At 35.6% G+C, this 27,301-nt stretch overlaps 1 protein-coding gene across 3 annotated transcripts in view; it reads left to right on the top strand.

Moving 5' to 3' along the window:
• traf2a (Tnf receptor-associated factor 2a) overlaps positions 1-27,301 on the top strand; it is a 77,916-nt gene that overhangs the window by 4,059 nt on the left and 46,556 nt on the right. Inside the window, exons 5-12 of one of the 3 annotated variants that reach the window (XM_073952209.1) lie at positions 533-694; positions 1,942-2,016; positions 2,121-2,195; positions 4,492-4,995; positions 5,399-5,576; positions 6,015-6,163; positions 8,362-8,581; positions 11,384-11,527. In XM_073952209.1, coding sequence (XP_073808310.1) covers positions 533-694; positions 1,942-2,016; positions 2,121-2,195; positions 4,492-4,995; positions 5,399-5,576; positions 6,015-6,163; positions 8,362-8,580 — 1,362 coding nt within the window. In that variant the 3' untranslated portion in view covers position 8,581; positions 11,384-11,527. Of the gene's footprint in view, positions 1-532; positions 695-1,941; positions 2,017-2,120; positions 2,196-4,491; positions 4,996-5,398; positions 5,577-6,014; positions 6,164-8,361; positions 8,582-11,383; positions 11,528-27,301 lie in introns of those variants that run through there. The other 2 variants (XM_073952210.1, XR_012406884.1) reach the window with 2 other exon arrangements.

Genomic DNA, 27,301 nt, shown 5'->3' with positions numbered 1-27,301 from the left:
TGCTTGCAGTGCGCTTGCAAGTCAACTCTTATCGTAAAAAGCGTGTTACATCAGTTGTGTCTTTTTCCTTCTCCAATCAAATGAAAGCAGAGGCGGGGTTTCTGTTGAGGCGCCTGCAGTGTTTGTGTTGTCAAGACAACAACTGAGACTTTTGAAGATGGAGGAGAGACTTGTGGTTGCTGTTTTGAGTTATCTGGAGCTGTGTGACTTTACAAATCTTGAATATCATCATAATATTATTAAATATTAAATTACATTAATATCAACAGCAACACACTCACACAATACACAGCTGATTTAGTCATTGCCTAGCATCATAAAGCGCACCACGCTTCTTTTTTTCTTGTCAACAAAAAAGGCAGAGTGGCTCCTTGAGTTTTTGGTGTGTTTAGTCCCTAAGAAATCTAATTTACATGACTGGGAGATCAACTAAAACTAGCAAACCTTAGCAGCAAAACTAGTTTTTAACAGCGTTGTTTGACAATTTGCATGGACACCATCTTAATGGCTTTTTTTCCCTAATCTCTTATAGGCAAACCATGAGGGTAAATGTGACTTCAGGATCCTGCCCTGCCCATCATGCAAAGAGCTTTTAAGAGCCAATGAACTTGAACGTCACAATGAGAGAGAATGCCCAGAGCGGACCCTAAATTGTAAATACTGCAAGGAGCCTTTTCATTTTAAAAACATTAAGGTAAGACATTATATGAAGTTTGAAAAGTATACCACTAAAACATTTGGCCTAATTCACAAAATCAAACTCTTTTAGATTTGTTGGGTTATTTCATGCTGTATGGATGCCCAGTGACATGATATATACTCATCGTATCTGTAAACTGATGCAGTAAATTCAGTGGCGTAGCGGACGGGCCCGCAGGGCACGCACCGCGGGGGGGGCCCCGTGTGATTAGGGGGCCCCATGTCCCCGATGAAGACGCGGTGCTGTTTCTCGCCGCCGGTTCTCGTTAAAAAATGAATGACTTCTGGCTACTTTGACGCTCTCGCCGCTTTCAGTTTGTGATCGCTCCTCAGTTTGTGAAGGATTCCCCGCGTTGTCGCTCCACCCCGCCTCATTTCCCCGCTCCTCAATTTGTGACATAGATATATACACTAGATATCGCATAGGGACCCTGAGCATGCGTCTATAGCGCCGCCACATTGGCACAGTGCTCCCAGGACAAATGTCATTCAACCGCACTAGTCAAAACAGTGTTATTACGTGAAGATGTGGGACTTTAGCGCTGTCTACGAGTGTAGTAACGAGCAAACAAAGAAAACAAAGCACAAAGGCAGAACATTTCATAGGTAAGATTACGTTTTTTATGTTTTTGAATGTTCTGAAATTTGTGCTAAACAGATAGTCTAGTTCGCGTTATTGATGATAATACAGTCACTTACTGCATTCATCATAAGGCAAAGCAGCTCCAACTCGCACTAAATACTCGGCTTATGCTAGTTTTGTTGAATAAAATCAGCAAACAATGCAAAATAAATATGACAACGAGATGCTGCGCTGCCCGAAACTTGTATTATTGTTGGCGAGTGAAAGAGTCGTTCATAACGGAGATTCATTCACAAACAAATCGCTCCCTCTGTCATTATGAGAAGTGAAAGCAGGAGAGGTGTGTGCACGTATTAGATCAAGTTTAACAGGGAGGGTGAATAGTACATTTCTGTACACACAAACACAAGCTTTTTGTCAGGAATGCCCATGTGGTCACTGATCCATCAATGTAGAAAAGTGATGTAAAACTAAAATTTTCATAATTAAAAAAAAAATTACTTATTAACATCCAGGATAACTCTCGTTCATAGTTATATGTGTATATCTCTGGCTCTCTCAACCACAACCCCCCCTAGTTTTCATGTAGTTGAAGCTTTACTTATTGTCAACAGAATGTCTAAAGGGAAACATCAGAATAAACTGCCACTGTTTTTTAGGCCCATGATGAGATCTGCCCTAAATACCCAATGATTTGTGAAGGCTGTGCCAAGAAAAAAATTCCCAGAGAGAAAGTAAGTAAATGCTATTTAGGCCATTTACATGTATCAATGTTATGTCACAAAGTCAACTTAAACAAATGTTTTTCAGTCATTTTCATAAATATTTCTTTCTACAGTATGTGGACCACATTAAACTGTGCACCAAATTCAGAACACCCTGCAGATTTCATGTTGTCGGCTGTGATATGACGGTAGGCAAACTCTTTCAATATATAGTTCACATTCAGTTTATTCAACAGCTGCTTTCAGCATCAAGCTTTCCAAGTTCTTGTAAATGGAATGTGATAAGTGATATGTTAATTGAAACAAATCAGCAATGGAGACTTACCCACAATCATACTGAACAAGCAGACGTGTCTGCAAAAGGAGTTCTAACAGAATGAATCTGTGAATGCCAAAGCCCACGTTTAAACATAAGTCCCATTATCATCCAGTATATTAAAGAAATTGGAATCAGAATTGGTGAAATGTCAAGTTACCTGATATGTTGACATATTATTTGATAAGTTGTATGTACTATTTTGAATTAAGATACAAGCAAGTTGTATATTACAATGTGTTGAAAAGGCCTTATTAGAAATACTGCTGAATAGTGATGAAACACCAGAATTTCAGTAATGCAACTTTTTTGGTAGAGCTGGGCGATATGACAAATCTCATATTACGGTAGAAGGTACTAATGTCTTAATAGCGATTTATATAACAATTCTGTGAATTCAGTCAGTTAATAATTTATTTATAGACCTTTTTCATGGCTGCTGCATGGAGTGCGCCATAGCGACCAGCGTCTTCCGGTAGAATGCTAAAAACTTCCGTTTACAGCGTGTACAACTGGTAATTTGCGCTCCGAAAATGGGTTTCAAATAACGTTTTTAATGGATAACAGAGTGTTTTTGTGACACACAACTTAGAAATGTGTCTGTTAAAGCCGTTATAATCTGTCACATGTGGTTCAAGCGCGTCAGAAATATGAGAAAAACGTTCTCCTAATTCACGTGTCTGCCGTCAGAAATACACGCGCACACACACACACACACACACACACACACACACACACACACACACACACACACAGAGAGAGAGCAAACCAGAGTACTGGCATGAAACTTAACAGGTATGAAAGTCGTGCAATTTACAAAAATGACCAATAAAAGTCTGTTATTGATACTCTGTTGGCTGATTTGCTGTTCATTCTAATCGCGAGCCGTTTGTGTTTTATTTCGTGTGTTGTTTTTACCACGGGTTTGTGTTTTTCTGTCATATCGAAATGACACTAGCCTATATTTTCACTTTGTCACTGTTATTAAATCAGTGTGTCAGTGGCACAGTACAGGCTACGTGTGTATGTCAAACATTTTGCTGAATTACATTTGTTTGGGCTGGTTATATATTTGAAATAAAGAGAAAATGTTGACTTTAGCGATGACAAGGCTTCATTTAAACTGCAGAGGATGCCGTCTGACAACGAGTGAAAAATGTCTCACAGCAGCTGTTTTCCATCCTATTAGATCGCATTTCTTTTAATGATCAGTCCAGGACATGGTGCTGATGGACAACAGTATTAGTTCAAAGAGGATAAAAGCAGGAAAAATAGATTAAAACTATTGTTTCAAAGCTGTCCATATGTGACTGTTTACACGCATTAGCTGCCGACTGGAAGTTCTTCGCATGCTCCTTGCGCATACACGCAAAGCATAATGGGTAATTTTGCGTTCCAAGAAAAAGGTCTTTAGACGACATGTAATATATATTTGAATATATTGCTTACTCTATAACTTCAATACAAATTTTTCATTTAGTGTAGAAATTTAAAATAAAAATTAATAAAATATAAAAACCCTTTTAAAAAAATGATTACAGGTTCAACATAGAAATAAAATATTTTTAAATAAAATGCGGAGATTAAATACAAGATTGCAACCTTATTACAATGCTGTTATTGTTCAGTTTGCATCGCAAACATCGTAATGGTGTGTAAAATTTTGCTTATTTAAATAAAGAAAAAGTATTACTGTAACTAATGTATTTTGTGATGCCATTAAATAAATGGTAAAGCATAATATGAAATTATAGGTTTTTTATTTTGACAATATCATAAACATAGTCAACATTTTAAGTGGATCAAAAACCCTAAAACTATTGAACACACCCGACCTCTTGGGACAATTTTAAACTTTTTGATTACTTAAAATTTTGACTACTTTATATCAGAATATTGCACAGCCATATTTTTTTGGAATGCCTGAATTATATTGGTATGTGAGAGGTTTTTATCTGGACAAACCTTAAATACTAAAGATTTATTTATGGATGAAGCATTCAAAAAGTTTTTATAAAGTTATTTTTCTTTTTTAAGTGTTTTGTATTTGTTCTATTTACAAAAATAATTGTTTGTGCATTCTGTTTGTGATGTTAAATATGTCTAAAATGTAAAGCCAATGAATCTGATATGGCAGTAAACATAAATATAAACTGCTTATCCTATAGGTGGAGAAGGAGAAGATCCACGATCACGAACAAGCCTGTTCCTACGAGCACTTAAACCTCCTCCTGCACTTCATCATGGGCATCAAGGTGAACTTGGAGAGTCTGCAGCCTCAGAGTCTGGAGCTGGCCAGCCATAAGATCCACGAGCTGCATCAGTCTCTGCGGGAGCTGGAGCTCAAGATGGGCCAGCTGTGTGGAGCAGGGGCTTCCGTGCAGGGGGCCTGTGCACTGCCGCCGCCACCACCGCCAGCTCCGACGCTGGGTACGTCTTTCACCCCTTTACCTACTGCCGTCGGTGCAGCTTTGGAGTTGCAGCTGCACAGTGAGAAAACCAAAGTGGTGGAGCTCAGCCGTCGCTGTCAGGAGCTGGAGCTGAAAGTTAATACCTTTGAGAACATCGTCTGCGTGCTTAACCGTGAGATGGAGCGCTCCGCTACTACCATGGAGGCGTATAATCGTCAACATCGGCTTGACCAGGACAAGATTGAGATACTCAACAACAAGGTAATGCAGGATGTCCTTGGGGTCTTAAACTCTTAAAATGTCCTAAATTTAAAAAACAAAATTGTAGGCCTTAAAAAGCTTGTAAATTTTAATAATAAAAAAAAAAAAGACATTATGTTGAAAAAAGTACATGTATGTAACTAGACTTTAATTGTTTTGGCGCATTATTTAACATATGGGACTATGATAAAATTATTTTTATATATAGAAAGTAACCAGGGCATTAAAACGTCTGAAATTTTATCCATAATGGTCTTTAAAAGATCTTCAAAAGTTTTAAATTTAACTTGATGAATCTCAAGCAGTGTTTTTTTTTTTTTTTTTTTTTTTTTTTTTGGTGTGAAGCAGATAATTCTTGTTTTTCCCCCAGAAATGTTTGATTCAGTACTGGATGTTTGTACAGGTACGGCAGTTGGAGAGGACGGTAGGCCTTAGGGATCTCTCCATCGTGGAGATGGAGGCTAAGATGAGGGAGATGTCTGCTGCCACCTATGATGGTGTGTTTGTATGGAAGATCTCAGACTTCTCGAAGAAGAGACAGGATGCTGTAGCTGGACGAGCACCTGCTATGTTCTCACCTGGTACTTTTACTTGTTATTCTTCTATATGTTTTTGTAATATTTAGGAATATTGTGAGTAAAGCCCTCTAAAATCCAATTTATTTTTGACCAAATTCCATTTTATTTAATTTTAAATTTTAGTAATCAAAAAGCTTGTCTGATTAATTGAAATAAAAAAAAAATTACAGTTCACAATTTACAATTGCAAATATAGAATTTTTAAACTCTATGGCAGGCATTTTTTTCCTCAAAGTACATTTTACATTCTGATTAATGATTGCATTACACTAATACTAATGTGAGTGTGTAAAAAAAACTAAAAAAATTATATATATATATATATGTGTGTGTGTGTGTAAGTTAATGTATTGTTACTACTGCTTTAAGTACAGTTGTATTAGGTCATTTTTCCTGTATTTTCCATTAAGCTCAATTAACTTGGCCTGTTGTCTTTTGCAGCATTTTACACAAGCAAATACGGCTATAAGATGTGTTTGCGCATCTACCTGAATGGAGATGGGACAGGACGTGGCACTCATTTGTCTCTGTTCTTCGTGGTGATGAGGGGACACAGTGATGCCTTGCTCAAGTGGCCTTTCAATCAGAAGGTCAGTCAGATCAATAAATGAGATTGTGTTTCTGACAGGATTTAAGATGTTAAAATGATCACATTGCAAAAAATACCACCATTCTAAAGTCTGGGGTCTTTAAAATTTAGTTTTTCCCAAACAAAAATGACTTTGAAACAGTCAGGGTGATTTTATGAATGTCAAAATTAAGACTTTGATCAAAGAGTAAATCTAAACCTCTGCATCACCTGCATGATAACAACAGGTGATTCTCCATGTGGTAAAGACATCAATTAAAACTGAAAAGGGTCTGCTCTTATTTGTGTAAACATTAGACATGAAACGTTGCAAGTTCCATACAAGCAACCAAGTCCTTTTTCACAGTTTTTTAAAGTCCAAATCATGTTTGTTGGAAAGCAAAGAGAAGCACATAATATCAGGATTATAATTGGTCAGATTGGCTGTCAGTCAAACTCTTGAAGAAGGATCAATTGATAATTTTAAACAACATCCTGATTATGTTTATTTATTCAACATCCTGATGATGATATAACATCCTGATGATGTTCATTTATACAACATCCTGATGATGATCTAACATCCTGATGATGTTTTTTTTTTCTTCTATACCAACTTGCGTCACAGCCTTTGAATGAATAGATGTGATTATGAAATAGTCTACAGTACATACATGGTGCTAAAATTGGATTTGATTTGGTCTGTAGAAGGCTTAAATATTGATTTGGTGCTCAAAAGTTGTTCACGATTCGTCAGTGGTTAGCACAGCTTTTAAATTTAATGTGTACTTAATAAGTACATCAATGTTTTACAAAAGAAATCTTACAGTGCATTCACGCTTCAGTCTCAATGCTTGACCGAGGGCGTCTCTGAAGTTGAAGCTGACGTGATCATCATAGCAGTGTCAGCTAATAAAATTAGTCCGCAATTGGCTACTGTCTGAGCTGGTGTATTTGCATACAACGATCTGATTGGCTGATGCGTACATTGGCGCTTGAAAAGTTGAGAAATTCCCAAGTTTTGCAGTGAGCAACGCCACTGAAGCTGCACCAATGGATCCACAATCCAGTTTGGCAGTGGTTGATGTCACCTATTCAAAGTGAATGGGAAGCATTGACGCTGACTCCCCGTTTGAATGAGGTGTTCTGAGCCCCGAACGCTTCTTAAATTTCAGCTACAATGTTTCCTCTAGGATTTTTTCCAGCTGTGGTGGCAGACCCTGTTGGGCCTTTTACACAGACCTACCAACTACCTATGGCATTATTTCAATGACAAGTGTTTTGAGCGTAGTATTTACAAGTCGAGATCGCATTTATGTAATACGAGCATGTGAATCTCTGTGCTCGAGCTCCGTTTTCCTCTGTTCGTGCACAAAACTTCCTGCACGCCCTTAAATATACGCTGCTCAAGTGCAGATTTTACTTATGCGCACTTAAATAGACCCTGATTAAGTGTGATTTAGTGTGTTTATGTAATGTGTCTCTAACATTTATTAGATTTTCTAGGAATATTAATGAATGCCTCCAATAGACCTACTGAGCGGCATTAATGCTACCTGAAGTTAAGTGAAACCTCTATAAACTCCAGCAAGATAAAGTCATTGTATGCAGAGCCATAGACCTCTAGAAAATATCATTATGGAAACTGTGTTCATCTTAGCTGAAAGCTACGTTGTGTTTGCAAGCGCACGCATGATGGACCTGTCAGTCAGTCAGCTTGTCACCTTAAAGGGTTAAACAAATAGCGCAGAGAACTACTACAGCAACAGAAAAGTTGGCGCTGTTATAACTCGCTTACCTTTTAATGTGTTTTGGTGTGATTATAACCCGCTATAAAAAAAACCCCCAAAAAAATATCAACTGAATGTTTTGAATGAGAAGCTGTAATATAGCAGTGGCAGGATGAATCTTGGTGTGGCCCCCCGCCGTGGAAGAAAAAATGTAGAGGAAACCATGAGCTAGATATATTTCGCAACCATAAGTACATTTCTAATGACACATTTACATGTTTTTAGCTTTATCAAGGCTTGTATTCTTTGTTGCGGATACTTGCAGCATGAATGTTGCAATTTCCATTCCCTCTGTATTTTTGTGTCATCCTTAGTTTACCTTCCCCTGAATGCTCAATGACTTGCTTCAGTTTTGTCATCTATTCATACCAGCTCGAACGCAGATCTCGGATGTAATTTCAAAATTTCATCCAACACCTTGATTCCTCAGGTCACCCTCATGTTGCTGGATCAGAACAACAGGGAGCACATCATTGATGCCTTCCGGCCAGACATTTCCTCTTCCTCCTTCCAGAGGCCTGTGAGTGACATGAACATTGCGAGCGGCTGCCCCCTCTTCTGCCCGCTCTCCAAACTAGACTCCAAGAACTCCTACATCCGGGATGACACCATCTTCATCAAGGCCATCGTTGACCTCACAGGCCTTTAAGGTGTCAGATGTTGCTGCTCCACCATGCTCTTCTCTCTCCAGCCTGTAGTGGTTCCTGTGCAGTACTTTTTTTGTTGTTGTTTTCCTGAGGCCTGTTCCCTCAGCCTGAGCTCTTTGCCGTGCTTGCGCGAGCCCAAAGAGACTATGGTACCCGGTGCAATATTGCGCCGGGGGTGATGCCACTCTGCATTATGTACCAAAATCGTTCCCAGAGTTTGTGCAGTTCCACTGTAAAATAGTTACCCTTTGGGAACCTCTCCCTCTCTCGTAGTGGGATAGCTGTCAGCTGTGATTGTAACGTATCTACTTGCCTGTGCCATAGATGTGGCACCTTGCCTTTTATACAGATTGAGAAGACTTGCTCCATAAGAAAGACATCATTTCATTTCTACACGCTCTGCTTGTGTCGCGCTCACTATTTGGATATTTTTTTCCTTTCTTTAGTGTTTGAGCTACTTGTAAGTGAATGTTTCGTGCGTAGACAGACACAGAGTCACCCTAATGAATGATGTCAATGCATTCATTTCGCGACTGCGTAGTTAACTTGCTTCATACGCAATCGACAGTCTTCTGACATTCCCTTTTTAAGCATAGTGTGCCTCGAATGTTTCTCGTTTCCATTGGTTCTCTGTAGTGGTGGACATTGCTTGAATTCCCAAAGTCCAAAGCGCAGAAATTGGCTGTTGATTACCTGCTTGAGGAGTTTGTTTGTGTGCGTGCGCGTGATGTTTTTGGGCCTTCGTTTCCATTTTTGGTGTTCTTTGGTGTATTAGTTTGCATGTTGGATCTGTGGAAGATACATTCAAGTTAGCAACAGACCAGGTTTGCACCCTGAGCCTGAGAATCGAAGGCAGTTTCATTGTAAAATCGCTGTCGAAGAAAATGACTAAATCACGCTGGTGTCAAAAATCGCCCAGTTTATTTCTTTGGACCTCAAATGTCTCATCAGTCGACGTGGTGATTCGCGAATAAAAGATAGCCTAAAGGTAGTGTTAAGTAGGACAGGTAATCTCGTGTGCTTTATCGTGACGTGGAAAGGCAGATGTTCGTTAGCATTTTGATGTTCTCCTGTGTTTTTGGGTGTTCTGTTGATATTGTGCTGCTTTGGGCAAACATAATGGATGCCGTTAAAACTATATGACTTGCTTCGGACCGTGCCGATCAGTATAAGCCAAGCAGGTGTAGTCAGTGATTCCTGTCGTCTTTATCCCAGAAAGACTGTGGGGTTTGCGTTCTGTAAATGTGCTAGAAATCGAAGAATGTGATTCGTTACGCCATTTTGAAGTAGCCTCAGTCCTTAATATACAGACAGTTCAGTGCGTTCGGCCGTGAGACTTTTCCTCTTTTTATTTGCAACCAGAGAAGGCATTACTAAATATATACAATGCATAACTCCTACATAAGGGCTTTTAGTATACAGTACGTCTTCCATGTGAGCTTTTCAGTCTGCTTATTTTCGGAAACGGAGTCTGAGATGCTTTTTTTAAAGATGCCTTCACGCTAACAAAGCACCTGGACCCAGCCTATTTTCAAACCATTTCCCACAGATATCGAAACCTCTCTGTGCATGAGATGTTTTGATAGAGAAGAGAAAAAGAACATATTGTAAATTATTGGTTTACTTTGTAGACCAACACTTTATTTGTATTGTTTTACCTTTTTTATCTGTCGATTGAGATGCAGTATATGATGATAAATGTGAGTGTGGTATATTGTTTTAAGTATAAATAGATAAACTATACAGTGTACACGGTTTTGCGACTGGTGTAGCTGTGGATATAACAAATACAAATATACATATAGATATGCATATATACGTATATATATATACATAGAGAGAGATATATTTATATATTAATAGAGTTATATATCAATAATAAATGTACTATTTCCTGTTGGGATGGTTTCAAAATGTGTTCGGGCTCATTCTGGGCTTTGATAAGTTCTCTTTCACTTTGGCAGCATCCTCTGAGAGAATGAGACTTTGAAAAATCTTCTGGTTTTTCCTCCCTCTCTCTCTCAAGAGCCTGTCTACATGAATAAATCTCACCGCCGTAGATTTCCCAGCTTGCTTTTTGCCCCAATGAGATTTCAAAGTACTTGTGTGAATAGTTCTACAGATGTGACGTGCCTCTGTAGCATAACTGCTTCTATACAAATGCTCTCTTATACATAGCTTTAGCTAAAGTTGCATGTGGCCAGGGTGTTGTACTGTAAATCACATTTAATAACGATATATTCTTTGGGATTTTTTTGGAATACATAGCGTTTTTATTTAGCTATTTTGAGCAGCTGTCACATGATTTAATAGTAGTATAGTAGTAGTGCACACATTTTAGCTTGTGCAATTATACAAGTGTCCTTCCTGTTCTTGAGTGTGAAATCTGCTGTTTGCATTCACTCGATCTGGGCTCATATTCATACGCTGAATAGGCGACTCGGAAAAGCTTGACCTTAAGTGGCTGAGAGCCCTTTTATCTGTAACAAATAATACATTAACTGATTCTGACTTGCTTTTTATTTTTGGATATAAGCATACGCTACACTAGAAATGTGCTATTTTTTAAGTTTTTGCATACCGTTGTTGAGATTAAAAACTCACTGAAATAATAATAGTTTATGGAATCCAGGACTGATTTTTGTTTCCCTCCTCCTCCTTTAGCTGACTGAGATTTGTATACCTTTTTATTTTCTGAGGTTGCATTTCATAGAGGTTGCTTTAATAATCAAACTTTCTACGTAACTTTGTATGCCTTTCTCATGGTGTCTCAGTGCCACTAATCTTCCTGATTCTGTTTTACAGAGCTAGAGATGTTACTGTGAAGGCACTGTGGGTTTCTTCCGCAAATTGTGGTAGTCAATGTGCCAAGGAAGGAACCTCTGTGTGATTCATCCGGTGTTATGGTTTAATCTAAAAAAAGCAAACTAAATAAAGTCTTTTCTGTTTCTTCTTTCTCCAGTTTTGTATGCTCAAATGTAATCATACGCATGACCACATGGGGGCGCTCACACACCATTAACTCTTATGCACTGCAATAGATTATAGATATACGAGTTGCGCTTGGTGTAGAATAATTTTATGTTAACTAATGTGATTATTTATTACATTTCAACGATTAAATGAATGAATTTACGTTTCCAATTGCGTTTCTCAATCTCCATTCTATGATGAGCAAGCCAGTTATAGGCTTGCAATAAAAGGACTTAGGCTGATGGATTTCACAGAGTGCTCTTGAGTTCAGGGTTTCCCTGCTGGACTGAGAGGGTGATGTCTGAGCAATGGCACTTTCAGCCAGTCCCGCGTCTCCCACATCACTTGAATTTTAGTGGAGGCACAGCTGAAAGTGGTTTGTTTTATCTGGTTAAATAAGTATTCAGCTGAAATTCCTGTTGGTGATATAATCACTAAATGCTTTTGTTGTTCATTTGCTTACGGAACAAATATAGAAGATCTTTGTTAATCTCCAGACATGTATAGAAAAGATTTTAAAGATAGCCAGTCATGAAGACTAATAGATTATATGGATGTGCTTTATGAATGAAAGCACTACACAATCTTTCACTGGTCTTTTGTTTATGGAGCAGTTCATGGTATATTATAGTCTGACATTTTTTATATTGCCTAAGAGGGCTTTCCTGTAGGAAATGTGCCTTTTGAAACTACAGTAGTAAATATTTTCACTTCACTTGGTCAAAAACGTAAGTTAATATACAATTTTTTTTATTATTTGTGAGAAATCAGTTGATTAATATTTGAAGAAACTTCTAAGTGCCATATTTTAGGCTCTCCTAAACTGAACATTTTTCTCTATATGTTTCTTTATTTAACCAGATAAAAAACCCATTAAGATCAAGATCTCATTTACAAGGATGACCTGCCCAGGAGGTCCGCAACACATGACTTATAAATAATAATTATAATAATAATAATAATAATAATAATAATAATAATACAATAATAAACAAAAAGTAAAGATATTATAAAAATACAGTTTAGTTCATCAGCTATACCACATTACAATATGTTAAAAACACATACATTGAGAAATGAACTGTTGTTTGTTATAAAGGATAGAGCGAAATGATTTGATTGGGATGAGCTCAGGCGTTTTTAGTTTGGACTGAAGAGTATACCAGGATGAGAGGCTAAAGGCTCGCCTCCCCATTTCAGTTTGAAACCGAGGAACAGCTAAACGATAAGATTCACTTAAATGTAGGGCACACTGGCTTTTTGACCTATGAAGAAGGGACCTTGGGTTTAAAGGCACCAGACCCAGAAGAGCCTTGTCGACCACAGTCATCCAGGGAGTGTACCGTCTTACATTCAGAGAAGGCCATTCAGCTTTGGCATATACAGTTCACAATCCTGTATTTATGTTCTTTTATTTCACGTTAAAGGGAATTAAAAGAACTTAATTACCATAAAAGTGGAATTACTCAATGTATACATATAAGAGCCTGAGAAAAATATAGATTTTAGGAGAAAATTTCAGGTAGCATTGAGAAGTTTTTGCATCTGAATTTGTTTTGTTATTGCAAGCTCAGTATATTTTACACACGCTTGCTTCATTGTTTTCCCCCCTGCCATGTTCTGGCATTGATGGGCAAGAGACTGTCCCTCTAAACAGTTTTGAGTTTGGCTTTTTGTCCATGACTTTTCCCCTGGGCAAATCTGGAGCTCTGTATCACAGTTAACAGACCCTAATCTGAGGATTAACAAGGGGGCTTTCCCTCTATCACTGCTTCCTCTCTGTGTGTCGTCAGCAGATAGAAGATGATGGTCCTGAATGAAACAAATCTGTCCAATTCCTTAGGCTTGTCAGGTCAGTAATAATATACATATAATATAGTGAATAATAATATACAGTCAATTATTAGCCCCCTTAAATTATTAGCCCCCTCGTTTTTTTCCCCAAAGATTTTTTTTACACATTTCTAAACATAATAGATTTAATAACTCATTTCTAATAACTGATTTATTTTATAATGACATAATGACCATACATATTTTTCAAGACACTTCTATACAGCTTAAAGTGACATTTAAGGGCCTAACTAGGTTAATTAAGTTAACCAGGCAGGTTAGGGCAATTAGGCAAGTTATTGTATAACGATGGTTTGTTCTGTAGACTATCGAGAAAAACAAAAATCAGATTTCAACTGTATCTAAGAGATGAAATTATAGATTATGAAATGAATAATTGTAAGAAAAAAGCAGGCAACTTCTTTCTAATAATAATAATACATTTTATTTATAATGTGCTCTTCTAAAACACAAAGCACTTCAACAACAGAGAAATTAAACATGCAATAAAATACAAGGGTTCAACATGAAACCATTATAAAATATGAATACATTATAATGATTAAGATTTTAAAAATGCAGCCTTAAATAGATGAGTTTTAACATCGTAAAGCTAACTAGTGTGGATAGTGTGTGCATTTCTTACAGGAATAAGGGAGAGCATTCCCTAACCTGGGTGCAGCAACAGAAGGCTCTCTCCCCATTGATTTTTTTTCCCCATTGTGGCTGTTGAGGTGTTGAGAGAATCAGCAGACGGCAGGGAACCAGAAGATGTGTAATGTCACAGATATAGTAAGGAACTGTACCATGTAGAGCTTTAAATGCAAGTGTGAGTGTTTAAAAACAACGAGACTGAACTGGGAGCCAGTGCAAGCCATAAAGCACACCAGTGATGTGCCGACATGGTGTAGTGTGTGTGTGTGAAAATGCAGTTTTGAATGTATTGCAGCATGTTTGATTAATTTGGTGCGTAAACCAACAAAAAGTGCATTACACTAGTCAATCCAAATGCATGAATGTGTCATTCAGCATCAGGCAGATTGAGGTAAGGCTCTTTATCTGCAGTTTTTAATGTGAAAACTTCTTAAGTCCACAATCCTACAAGTTTCTTTAGTTTGTAACCAAAATTTGGGAGAATTTTACCATATTTATCATAAAATTATTAATTCCTTACTACAAGCTGCATTCATTGAAAAGTATGTTAATGTCACATTGTACACATTGGTGTGTAAGTTACAATTATTATTTCATTTAAATCGTGGGTCTCACACTCAATTCCTTGAGGGCCGCAACTCTGTACAGCTTTGCTCCAATCCTAATAAAACACAGCTGATTCAAATAATCAAGGCGCTTAAAAGAATCTCGAACACCTTGATTATTTGGATCAGCTGTGTTTGATTAGGGTTGGAGCAAAACTGCAGAGCTGCGGCCCTCCAGGAATCCAGTTTCGATCAAAATATTAAACAAAAAGTAACAGTATTTAGAATTTAAGATATACAAAAAAAGTAGAACTGTAGAAAGTATAGCACTATATGGAAATGGCAGAATTGTTATGTCCTTGAGCATTTTTGTTGTTTGATATTAATTCTTTTTAATCAAATGCTTAAATTAGTTGAATCTTTATAGATAACAAGTCTATTTGCTTTAATATAAAGTTGACCATTATAATTTGACGTCTATTATTTTACAGTAAATCTCTGAAATTTAATGCCTGTTATTTTAAGGTACATTTCTGTAATGCAACGTCTGTTATTTTACGGTAAATTTATGTAATGAAACGTCTGGTAAATTTCTGCAATGTAATATAAAAGGCTAAAAGTAATCTACCGTTTGAAGTATCAGTTACAAGACACAGAGGTATATGTCAAACAGCAGCATTTTTAACCAAATTACCTCTATTGGGATGCATTTTGTAATGCTTGAATGTAATAACTTGAAGTATAGTGGGTTTGTTGTTTTGTCATATTTATAATCTACAAAACCGTTAAACCTCAGCTTTAATCTGCTGAGTTCTGTTACATCATCCAACAGAGAGTCTGTTTCCTCTGTAACACACTGATTTCACATCATCTCCGCAGCCCAAAAGGCATTCCCTGTGCTGGGACTTGGGTTACCATTTAGGTATCTATAAAGAACGCATTGACCCACTTGAGAAAACAGAGTCAGACGTTCTCCTGGAGCCCAAAAACTGCTGATTTATCTTAGCAGAAACTGATTACACTTGCCGTTCCACAGGTTTCAGTAAGTATTGCACCTGATGCCAGGATTCATTCAAAGGAACTGCTGTAATGTTTAGAAAAAAAAGTTAATAAAAAGTAAAGCAAGAGATTTCAAAAGCCAACATGCAGTGTGACTAATATGAACCTTTTTCTGTTTTAGTTTTGAACTATTTCTTTTATTCTAGTCATGATTATTATGAGCTAAATATATTTTAAATGTGTTTAAGTGAGAGCTGAAACTGAAGTGAAATTTTTTTTTTTTTTTTTTGTGGTCTACTAAAATTAAATTGGAGACTAAAATAATTTCAGACTAAAAATGAATAGTGACCAAATGTAAAGAATTCTTCAAAACAAAGTAAGCATTGTAGTAATGATTAATGATTAGGGCCCACTGGGTCTTTCTCAGCCAATTAGTTCAGATTATACTGATCAACAAAAGCCTCATTTGCCTGGATGCTAGAAGCAGTCGGTTTACTTCTGTGTGGCTGCTTCATAAATCTTTTTGGCAGTAATTGGGTTATAAATCTCCATTAATGTATACAAATACTTGTGGCCAGTTTATTCTGGGCCAGTCGTCTCTGTCTCACTTTAATAGTTAACTAACCCCAAAAATCAACTTGACATAATATACTTGCATTCATTACAAACTTTATATACAAGGTGGATAAGGCAAAAGCCAGCGGGGTGTTTTGTGTGTCTCTAAACCTCATAACACATCTATTTTCACAGCAGTTATTTATAAAACTGTTATAACGTATCCCTCTTATAGTTCAGGGTTTTTAACATCCATAAATACAAAAGTCATATTTAGGTTGTCAATAAAAGACAAAAAACTTCACTAAATATCTAGGGGCAGAAAGGTTCTTTTTGCCATGTCTGCGCAACATTTTGTACAAAATCTGCAGATTTATGCAGAATGACTAAGAATATAGTAACTAATACACATGAAAAAAAAGTATTTTAAAGTTTTTATTGCAATCCCCTTTAGAACAACTTGTTTGGTAAACAAATAAAGACAAAATATTACTTTAGAATATGTATTAATATTTGCACCATATTGTATCTGATTAGCAAATTTTCCTCAAATGCTGTGAAAAAAATGCAAGGTTTTGTTATATGTCCTTTTGTAATTTAACAATTTCATTAAATTAAAATAAAGTGATTAAAAGTTTTTATTTTTTATTTTTATTTTTTCAAATATTTGAATAATTTTCAAATATTCACAAACCCTATAACCCTTACCAAGAGTAGAACAAAATATACAATAGTTTAACAGCTGGAAGTTACTTTTGTCTAAAATTACAAGTAATTAGAGAAACATAGCAATGTTAATAAAAATAACAGCAACAGGAAAATTGTGCACAAAAAAAAAAAAAAAAAAATAGGGCATTACTTAATATGTTCAACATAATAAAAAAAGGTGGCATATCCTATAGAATTGTTTACCCGATCCTCTTAAAGAGAATCTAATATTTTCAAGGTAAAGACAAGCCATCATCTCTTTGGTCTACTAAATTAAGTGGGTTGTATAGGTAAACTTTCCATTTAAGCAGAATTCCTCTTTGCGCTAATAAAAAAGCCAAGAATCTTACACTTTGACGAAGATGAGTCTTCTGGGGTGAATCCAAATAATGCCACAAGTGGTTCCGGCTCTATATTAGAGCATAACAGAAAGGGTATGGAATATTGATCTCCAAATGTTTTCTAATTTAGGGCAAATTCAAAATGTGTGCATTAAAGTACCGTCAGTGCCCTGACATCTATAGGCATGGGACAATAACCATTTTAATGTGTGTGTGTGCATGTATGTGTATATATATATATATATATATATATATATATATATATATATATATATATATATATATATATATATATATATATATATATATATATATMTCTCCACATATACATATATAATAATATTTGTGTGAAAAATAACTATATATATATATATATATATATATATATATATATATATATATATATATATATATAATATTTTGTTTTTATGTTTTTAGAACAACAGTATCTCCAGCAGAAAACATATCCAAATATGTCGTTTATGTAATGATATCTGTGTTTTTGAACTAATAGTTCTTGACAGTAAAAGTTAATGAATCATTTAATTATCTGACGTGTTTACTGATCTAACCTATTTTAAATGTTTCTCAAAATAAAATACATTGTTCAAAGGGGAAAAGGGTTTTTGTTTTTTACCCAGACATTTAAAAAGAATATATTTTAGAGCAGTAATAACGATACTGTGAAACTGTGATATTTTTATTTAAGGTTATTATTTCGTCAGAATCTTATACCAGCCCATGCCTACGTCTATCATTTAAATTTTTAAACAGTTGACATAATTGTTACTAACCAAAATCAAACGAAAAAATTCGGTCCTAAAAATATGTGAGATACTGTGACACTTTGAACTGTAACATGAACTTAGTAGGGCAAAGCAGTGGCGCAATAGGTAGTGCTGTCGCCTCACAGCAAGAAGGTCGCTGGTTCGAGCCTCGGCTCAGTTGGCATTTCTGTGTGGAGTTTGCATGTTCTCCCTGTGTTTGCGTGGGTTTTCTCCCGGTGCTCCGGTTTCCCCCACAGTCCAAAAGACATGCAGTAAAGGTGAATTGGGTAGGCTAAATTGTCCGTAGTGTATGAGTGTGTGTGTGGATGTTTCTCAGAGATGGGTTGCGGCTGGAAGGGCATCCGCTGCGTAAAAACTTGCTGGATAAGTTGGCGGTTCATACCGCTGTGGCGACCGCAGAATTATAAAGGGACTAAGCCGACAAGAAAAAGAATGAATGAATGAATGAACTTAGTAACAGTATTATACAGCATTTATTATATCATAAGTGACACTTTAACTATAATGGACTATTCAAATTTTAAATTACCAAGGATGAGTAAATTAATGTACTGTTCATTGTTTATGTTAGTAAACAAAGCAAAGTAAGCAAAGGTTGGTTGCCTAACCTAGAATTGTCAACCATTTTTAAAAAAAAATTGTATCCATAGTTCTACAAGAAGTAATTGTATCATACCCACATAAAAACTGACCCAAACATAACTTGTGTATGTAATAATATATACAGTTTATATGCAAAAGCCTCTAAATGCTGTCAGAAATTTTCCTTTAAAATTAGCATTTTGATCAAGCTTCTATATTCTGTAAAATCACTTTTATGGCAAAGAATAAGTAACCTTCCTGGTCTTTAAAGTGAAATAACTCAACATAAATAATGGGGGATGAGAATAATGTTTATTTTTAATCGAACTCTCAGACAGCATTAAGAGGTTTTTGCATCTAAACTGTTTTTAATAATTCTACCTCTTAAAAAAGTTTTTGTGGATAATAAAACCTTTACTAAGTTTATATATATATATATATATATATATATATATATATATATATATATATATATATATATATATATATATATATTTTTTTTTTTTTTTTTCATTTTAACGTGTTTCTTCAGATGCCCAAATGAACGCACATGCATTGTGATGGTTAACGTGAGTGTAAAGCATCACACAGGCAGGGCTCTGAAAGGTAACGGCAAGTTTATGGTTCACAATGGAGAAAGATTGAATGTTCTTATGGGAAAGGTAACTGGACGGGATGGATCTTCCTGCTGAGAGAACAGGTTCTGTGCTAAAGGAGTCACGCTGAGACTGACTGGGGTTTTTTCTAAGCCTTTTCCCACATGGAGGTTTCCATGCCTTTGATGGCTGCATTAAACTGTCTCTGACGGCAGCACATGTATGTTCGATGGAAAAAGTGTGTACTATAATCATGGCCTTTCCTGTAATTCATCTACACTGGCAATGGAACTTTGTCAGAAACACAGCCTCAAAATTACGAATATGTTATTACATGTATGGTTGAGTCACTTTATTTAGAATATCAGCCTTTTTTTTAAAGCATTCTAGAGTGACAAACAATGAATTGTTTCCAGTGATTTGTGTGAAATGAGAGATGTTATAGTTTGTTGGTAACGTTTGTGTCAGCATCTTAAAACTGTAGGAGGTCGTCTTCAGGGGAAAAGCTATCCACTAAACCCCCGGGAGATGATCTTTTCATGTGGTGGACCTCCAGATCTCATGCATTCTTCTTGGCTGACTTCACTTCCATGACTGCTTCCAGTCTGCGGCTCTACCTCGTAGCTCTTCAAACAATTTGGTGAGGATTTAAATGAAGCTTTTTTCATCACCCTGCTTGTAATGACCAATGTGGATTGTGATATGGCCATTGCTCCCCAAAAACCTCATTAATCCTTGGAAATAAAACATATAATTAGCTTTTTTTCTGCATTCTGTCTATTGTACTAACCATGAATAATATAGTGGTACAAGTGTGAGTAATGAGAATGAATTACTGGAAGCTTTCTACCCAATAGAGGAATGTGTGTGTGTGTCAGAATTTTTTGAAAGATCTGATGTGTTTCTTACTAGTAAATCATAGTAATCATAGTAGTAAATTACTTCACTGGAAATCATTGCCAATCATTACTTGTCAAATGTCAGTAGGAAAATAGCATGTGGTTCAATGTTTCAATATTACAGACCTATGAAAATATAAGTAGGTACATTCTAAGGCATTATCCTAACTCGTTGTGAAACCTCATTGGACAGCAGCTCACAAATAATGTTCGAATTGAGTCGCAGTGGATTTCAATCTCCATATTTTTCAGTATGATAACTATTTCCTGTGAGTATCTTTTTTTTTCTAGTGTACTCAAAGGTTAATGAATCAGAAGTCTCACAAAGTTCAATAAACTATAAAACTATTTGCCTTACAGACCACTGAGTTTGATTACAATGAAAATAAAAGAAATACTAGTTTGAGATGGGGAGGCAGGATAACGGACCAAAAAGATTAGGTACAACCTGTTTTATGGTTCAACCTTTCATCTCTTTTTGCTTTGTTTAACTTCTTTTTCTTTATTTTTTCTTAGTTTCGTTTCCTTGTTTCATTTTCTTAAGTTTCCTTTTCTTTCTTTTGTTTCATTTTCTTTAGTTTCATTTTCTTTCGTTTTACTGTTGTTTTATTTTTTGTTTCATTTTCTTTTGTTTTTCTTTTGTTTCTTTTTTTGTTTCATTTTCTCTTGTTTCATTTTGTTTTATTTTTCTTTTGTTTCATTTCATTTTCTTAAGGTTCCTTTCCTGTTTTTATTTTTTATTTTCCATTTTCTTTCATTTCATTTTCTTTCATTTAATGTTCTTTCATTTTCTTTTATTTCAATTAGTTTTTTTTCTTTTGCTTGATTTTCCTTCCTTTCATTTTCTTGTTTCATTTTGTATTTTTCATTTTCTTTTATTTTATTTTATTTCATTTCATTTTCTTTTGTTTCAATTTGTTTTATTCTTTTGTTTGATTTTCAATTATTTTAATTTCTTTCATTTCCTTGTTTCGTTTTCTTTTGTTTTCTTTAGTTTTTTTCTCTTTGTTTGATTTTCTTTAATTAAATTTTCTTTTGTTAGATTTTCTTTTATTTTACTTTCTTTCATTTAATTAAATTTACTTTTCATTTTGTTATTTTTCTTTTGATTCATTTCTTTTGTTGGATTTTGTTTCATTTTGTTTCATTTTATTTTCTTTCTTTGTTTGTTTGATTTTATTTCTTTTCAGTTTGTTTCTTTTGATTTTCTTTGATTTTCTTTTGTTTGATTTTCGTTTGTTTCATTTAAGCGGATGTCGTTTAGCTTAAAAATTATAAACAATTTACATTTTGAAAAGTATTGAATTAGAATTTTGAGTTGTAAAACAAATCAAAATTCAAAATTGACTGAGTGAAATGTTGAATGTATTTTAATGTGTTGAATGAAGTCAAACTTTGCCTTTTTTGTTTGTATATTACCTCAGATAAATAACCAAGTAAAATGCATTATAAAATAAGCTATACTAAAATAAAGTACAAAAAGACTGCATTGGCAACTTGTTTTCTTTGGTAGCGCACTAGACTTTGGTAACATCTCTACTGGAAGCATTGGACGGTGAATATCTTGTGGCATTTTGTACATTGATGAATATTCATTCAAAAAGTCTAAAGCTAGATTTCATCTCCTCTCTCACATTATCATCTCTACACATCATTAACCTAGCATGACCTGTAAAAGCAGAAAGTTGGAGGTCAAAGTGGGCCTCTTTAAGGTGCACACCCTAGCTCTCAAGGTCAGAAAATAGTCCAAAGTGGAGAGTAGAGCAGTTTCTCCCAGGGGAGAGTGAGAATCTAATGACACCTCAACAGGAGGCTGGATTGGGACATGTTTTTAAAAAGGGGCCCTGAGGTTGTCCAGGTCGTTTCTCTTCTTCCTCTGCTGCATTCTAATTGGACAGGTGGCGACAAGTGGTGTGATACACAACCATATGAAAGGTGAAAGCAAGGTCTGCTCGGTGTGCAGTGGATGGGCATTGCTTGCACACATTAATGCAGTTGGTGATTGCACAATGTTTCCACTGAGCACTTCAGTGATATCAAACATTGGCATCACAATTATGCTACTTTTTCTCCCTTAACCACATTTCAGTATGTACATAACTCACTGAAACCACTAATGATGCTGTTCAAATACAAATAGAGCATAGCAGCATTTCCTCTGTTTTCAAGGAATAGTCTCGACAGAATGCAGATCACGAATTGAACACACACTTAACAGTCTTTAACTACAGTATTTATTTTCTGTAGTGGGAGTTTTGTGAAATCAGTGGTTCCTAGAGCATGTTGAAGACTGTCAGAGAGCAACATTTGGATAATAATTTATGGTGATCCTTTCGAATGTTAGAGCAGAAACTCGTTTTCTACTTTTTACCTCCATCTGGTAACGCCTAAATTTACTAAAGGCACCAGAAACTCCAACAAATCAAAAGAAATTCCTTACAGGAAGGGAGCCATTTGTCATTTTTAAGACTAGAAGCATTGCAAGAAAACTAGCATGCTTATGTGGCAGAGAGAAGTGAATTATGAGGGTATCGAAGATCCCTTGCTTTTCCTTCAGAACGGGCAGCTCATGGAAACTCTTCTGTTTCTCTGTATTGATGCTGACTGGCATTAGTGAAGTTGTATTCCAAACCAAGTCTGAACATAAGTTTTGTTTTAGTGTACTATAGTATTACACAAATTATCTGTTTCAGAATCTCCCCCCCCCCCCCAAAAAAAATTGAAAGCATTATAGTCATGACAGAAACACTTATGTTATACTTTCTTTTAGACAGATTTTAATGCTCACTAAATTGGTCTATAATGTGGGCAATTAAATATTATAAATATGAGTTTTTTTCCATCTGTTTAATGTACATTTACCATCAAACAACATAAAAGTCTTAAGACTTGTTGCTTGCTTGCTAATACGTATTTTTCTGAAGGTAAAAAAAAATCACAGAAAACTAGCGTTATTCCTTTATGGTGGCCAACACTGCAGTTAAGAACATGCAAAGTAATGTATTACTACTGTATGTAATTATTAGTAATAATGTATCACTACTATTACTATTACATTTTTTGATAATTCAGATAATTGTATGATATAATTTTATGATAATTGGGCTTCACCCGAAATAAATACAATTTATTAACCCTCAGCCTGTGTGGTCTAAGTCAGTGTTTCTCAACCACGTGCCTAGAGGACCACCAGCTCTGCACATTTTTATGTCTCCTTAACCAAACACACCTGATTCAGGTCATCAGCTCATTAGCAGACACTGAAAGACCTGTAATGGGTGTGACAGACACAGGAGTCATCCCAAACAAGCAGTGTTGATGGTCCTTCATTAACGTGGTTGAGAAACACTGGTGTATGTGATTATTTCCTTCAGTAAAACATTAAATAAGATTGAAATGATTCCTAATTGATAATAGTTTTCCTTAATAATATGCATTGCTTCATAAAACTCTCAATTAGGGCTGGGCGAGTCATCGAAAAAGTAATCGAAATCGATAATCATAATCTATAATCAATCAAAATTTTCCAGGTAATTTTTTAAAAAAATTACTTTCCCTACCGCGTATGGAGTAACGTGACACTGCTCTGTTAAGGCTGATTTATACTTTTGCATCGAACGTATGGGTATGGTCCGGTGCAGTCATCGTGCGGTCGCATACCCGCACACCTCTCCAAAAATGTGACTACACATCGCATGTTTGCATTACATTGATGATAATTGGAAGCTTTCCCAGAGATGGGTTACGGCTGGAAGGGCATCCGCTGCGTAAAAACGTGCTGGATAAGTTGGCGGTTCATTCCGCTGTGGCAACCCCAGATTAATAAAGGGACTAAGCCGACAGGAAAATGATTGAATAATTGGAAGCTGCGCCAGAGATGCCTTGAGACAGCATATTTTTTAATACAATACAATTATTTACATTAAAATATTTGTTTCAGAAGATTGAAGAAATGCACTGTTTGAAATATTTTTACAGGATGTACAAGAGTTATTTAATTTAGAAGAGAGACTGCTTCTTTTCAACAAGAGCATATTACTGTACAAAACTTGTCAGTAAACTATGAAGGAAAAATCATCAAATAAATAAAATAATTGTTTATTAATCGTAATAGAGTTAAAATAAAAATCTCAATGTATCACCAGATGCTGCATGCATTGTGTTTTACTTTTTGTTTGTTTGTTTGTTTGTTTGTTTTGCCTCTTTTTTTATTCTCAAAGTGCTGTGAGCCTTTAACATATTATATGATTTACCATGGATCACAATTTAAATCAAAAGTCTTTAATCTTCTACTGAAAACAAAAGTCAACTTCAACTTGGATGGCCTGAGGGCGAGTAAATTTACAGCAGGTTTTCATTTTTGCATGAACTATCCCTAAAGGGCTGTAATTCACACTGCACCAAAAAAACACTTAACAGCAGCAATAGACTGAAAGGTGACACTAGACTCACTCATGGGCATCTAATAGATTACACCAAAATGTCAATATTGAAATAGAAACCTGTCAAACATGCGTTTGCAATGCCTGCTGTTTTAAAAATGCTGTCAGACAAAGATTTTTTTGTTTTATGTGAAGAGTCTGCAAAAAATATTACATTTTTTTTTAAAACTATTTTAGATAATTCTTTTTTTGTTGGTGTATTTTTATTGTTATAATTTTTTTATTATAGAAAATTATGTATAAAATATCAAATTGACTTACCTCTCTTCTATTTACCCGAAAGGTGATTATTTTATTGGCATTTAAACATAGTGTATGGTGCATTTACTATGTTTTAGTCATATGCTTTCTAACTAAAACAGTTAACAAATGGCAGTGACATTTAACACTGCCATTCTCCAGAATCAGTCGTTCATTTAAAACCATGCATTACACACCTTGTGGCAAAATACAGAGGCTGTTTCAGAAACTTTCTCTATAGTGTGCATTGAGTCTGACTTTATGAAACATTTCGGACCAACTGGAAACCGACAAGTTTTGGCTTTTACAGTAGACTGATTTATTGACGAGAACCTGAACACCAGGTGCTTGGAATGTATAGCTGGAACACAGCAGTGAAAGATCAACCCGTCCAAGCTCAAAAAACACGGCATTTAGAACATTAGTATATACTTTTTAAAATCTTTGATTGATTTTAATACTATTTAAAAACATGAGTTTGTCACTAGTCCACATGGATGTGTGCTGTTTTTATTAGTTTGCAGCTTTTGAAGTCAGAAAAATGGATTTAAAGTTTGTTGAAGTTTGCCGTCCTTGAGACTTCAAGAGGCTGTTTATTGACTATCAACTCAGTCTTCATCTGATTCTCCTTCCTCAGTGTCCTCGTGCTCCACAATGAATCTATTCTTTGGCGGTTTTATAACCTAGTGAAGGTTTGTGCGGTTAGATGTAGAGGAGGCTGTGTCTCTCAACCCCTTGGATCACCAGGCTTTATTTTCCTTTCAGGAGCGCGGCTACTGTGAGACAGGAGGGCCTCTCAAAAAAGCCTGTGTTTTTCTTGTCAACGGCTACTGTTTTTGTTCGAGGGGCTTGTGTTCTCGCTGATCGAGCATTGCTGACGTGGACAGGCATGGTGCTAAATTAAGAATTTCCCTTCACATGTGCTAAAGCTCGCAAGAAAAAAAATTGTGCGCAGAAAGCAGGAACTCAATGTGGCTCTCATTAGGAAGTGTATATGCAGGGGTTTATTGCATGTCTGCAGTGCGCTCAGCTTTTGGCGCAGGCTGTCTCACAGATGTTAGCACTTTGTTGCATATTGCCGTCCGTGTTGACTGTGATGTAGCAGCTTGATTGTCATGTTTAACCATCATGAAACATGCTTTGTCTGCACAGCTACTGAGAAACGTATGTATTTGTTGCCTTATGTCCAGGATAGCAAGTAGTTGATGGAAAAATGAAGGGGAACAGGTCACAATCCCAAACCTATGCTCCCATGAGCCTTTACACCACCCACTGTGCCACAGCTCCAACTGCTACTGAGGAAATTGAAGCGGACGTGAAAAACGCACGTCAAAAAGTGGGTCGTTTGGAAATAAGAGGTGTCTGTCTTAAAGGGAGGTAAAAATTTTCAGGACTGTAGCACAGGATGCATGATGTTGTTCCTCCTTTCTGTCAGCTCTCGGGAGGGATGAGGACGGAATGAGGACATGGACTAACAAGGCGAATTGGATGATTAAAGAGCAAAAATATTTAAAAGCAGTTGAAAGTGTTGGTTTTATTCTTCAGAATGGAGATAGGTCTCATTTTAGGTAATGCTAATGCAGTGTTGAGGAAGCTGATTTAAAATGGCTAATATACTGCAAAAAAATCCTGGTTGCCTTAATTTTTTACGCCGAATCAAATTAACCTTATGAGTCCATTGAACTTATATTATGTTAAACTGACTTAAAACAGCTTGCGTAGCTTATAATATTAAGTTACAACATGATTACTCAGTTTAATCAGTTACAATGACCTAAAACATATGCTGTCAGGACAAATTTATCATACAATTTTTTTTACAGTGTAGTTTAATAAAATTCTGTAATAAAAAGTAGGCCTAGCTAGCTGTATTTATGTTTAACAGTAAAGAAAATGGCAGGATTTTAGCTTTTTTTTTTTAAAGCAAAAGTATCAATAAAACGTTTTCCATTTAAATAACAGTTGCCATAATATGTTAAATATTGCCAGAAGCACAAATGGTTATATTGTCAGAAAATAAATGTACTGATTATCTGCTATTACGCTATTGATTAATTTTATGGGCAATTCAGTTAAAAACGTTATGAACAAAATTAAAGCATTACTTATTTTTACAAATTTTGCAGTATTTTTTTTCTCTGTTTTTAATTTCAAGAGATTTAAACTGTTAGCCATCACTTACTTCTGGGGATTTACACCTACCCAACTTTAAATATTAACAGTTCTTAAACCCTAGTGAGCTACAACTAAAAAGAAAATTAGGTATCAATGGAAAAAGACACTTTGAGCTTTACCATGGTCCATTTAGAACAGGGGTGTCCAAACTTTCTCTTAATAAGGGCCAAAAACCAACCTTGATTAGGCGGCCAAAGGTAAATGTAGTTGCCATGGGTAATTTCTCAATTTATTTAATAATATTTAAAAATAACTAGAAAACATTGCTTTATATTAACTAATATAGCATAATTATTTAATATTTTATATTAAACTTAATACAGTAAAAGCAAAAACAATATCATTTACAACAGAATGGAGTTACACTAGTTTTTGCCTTGATTTGCTCGCCGA

This window comes from Danio rerio, chromosome 5, assembly GCF_049306965.1.
Source record: "Danio rerio strain Tuebingen ecotype United States chromosome 5, GRCz12tu, whole genome shotgun sequence".
In the NCBI taxonomy this organism is placed as follows: domain Eukaryota; kingdom Metazoa; phylum Chordata; class Actinopteri; order Cypriniformes; family Danionidae; genus Danio; species Danio rerio.
The sequence above is the reverse complement of the archived record's forward strand: the minus strand, read 5'-3'. Positions and strand labels throughout refer to the sequence as shown.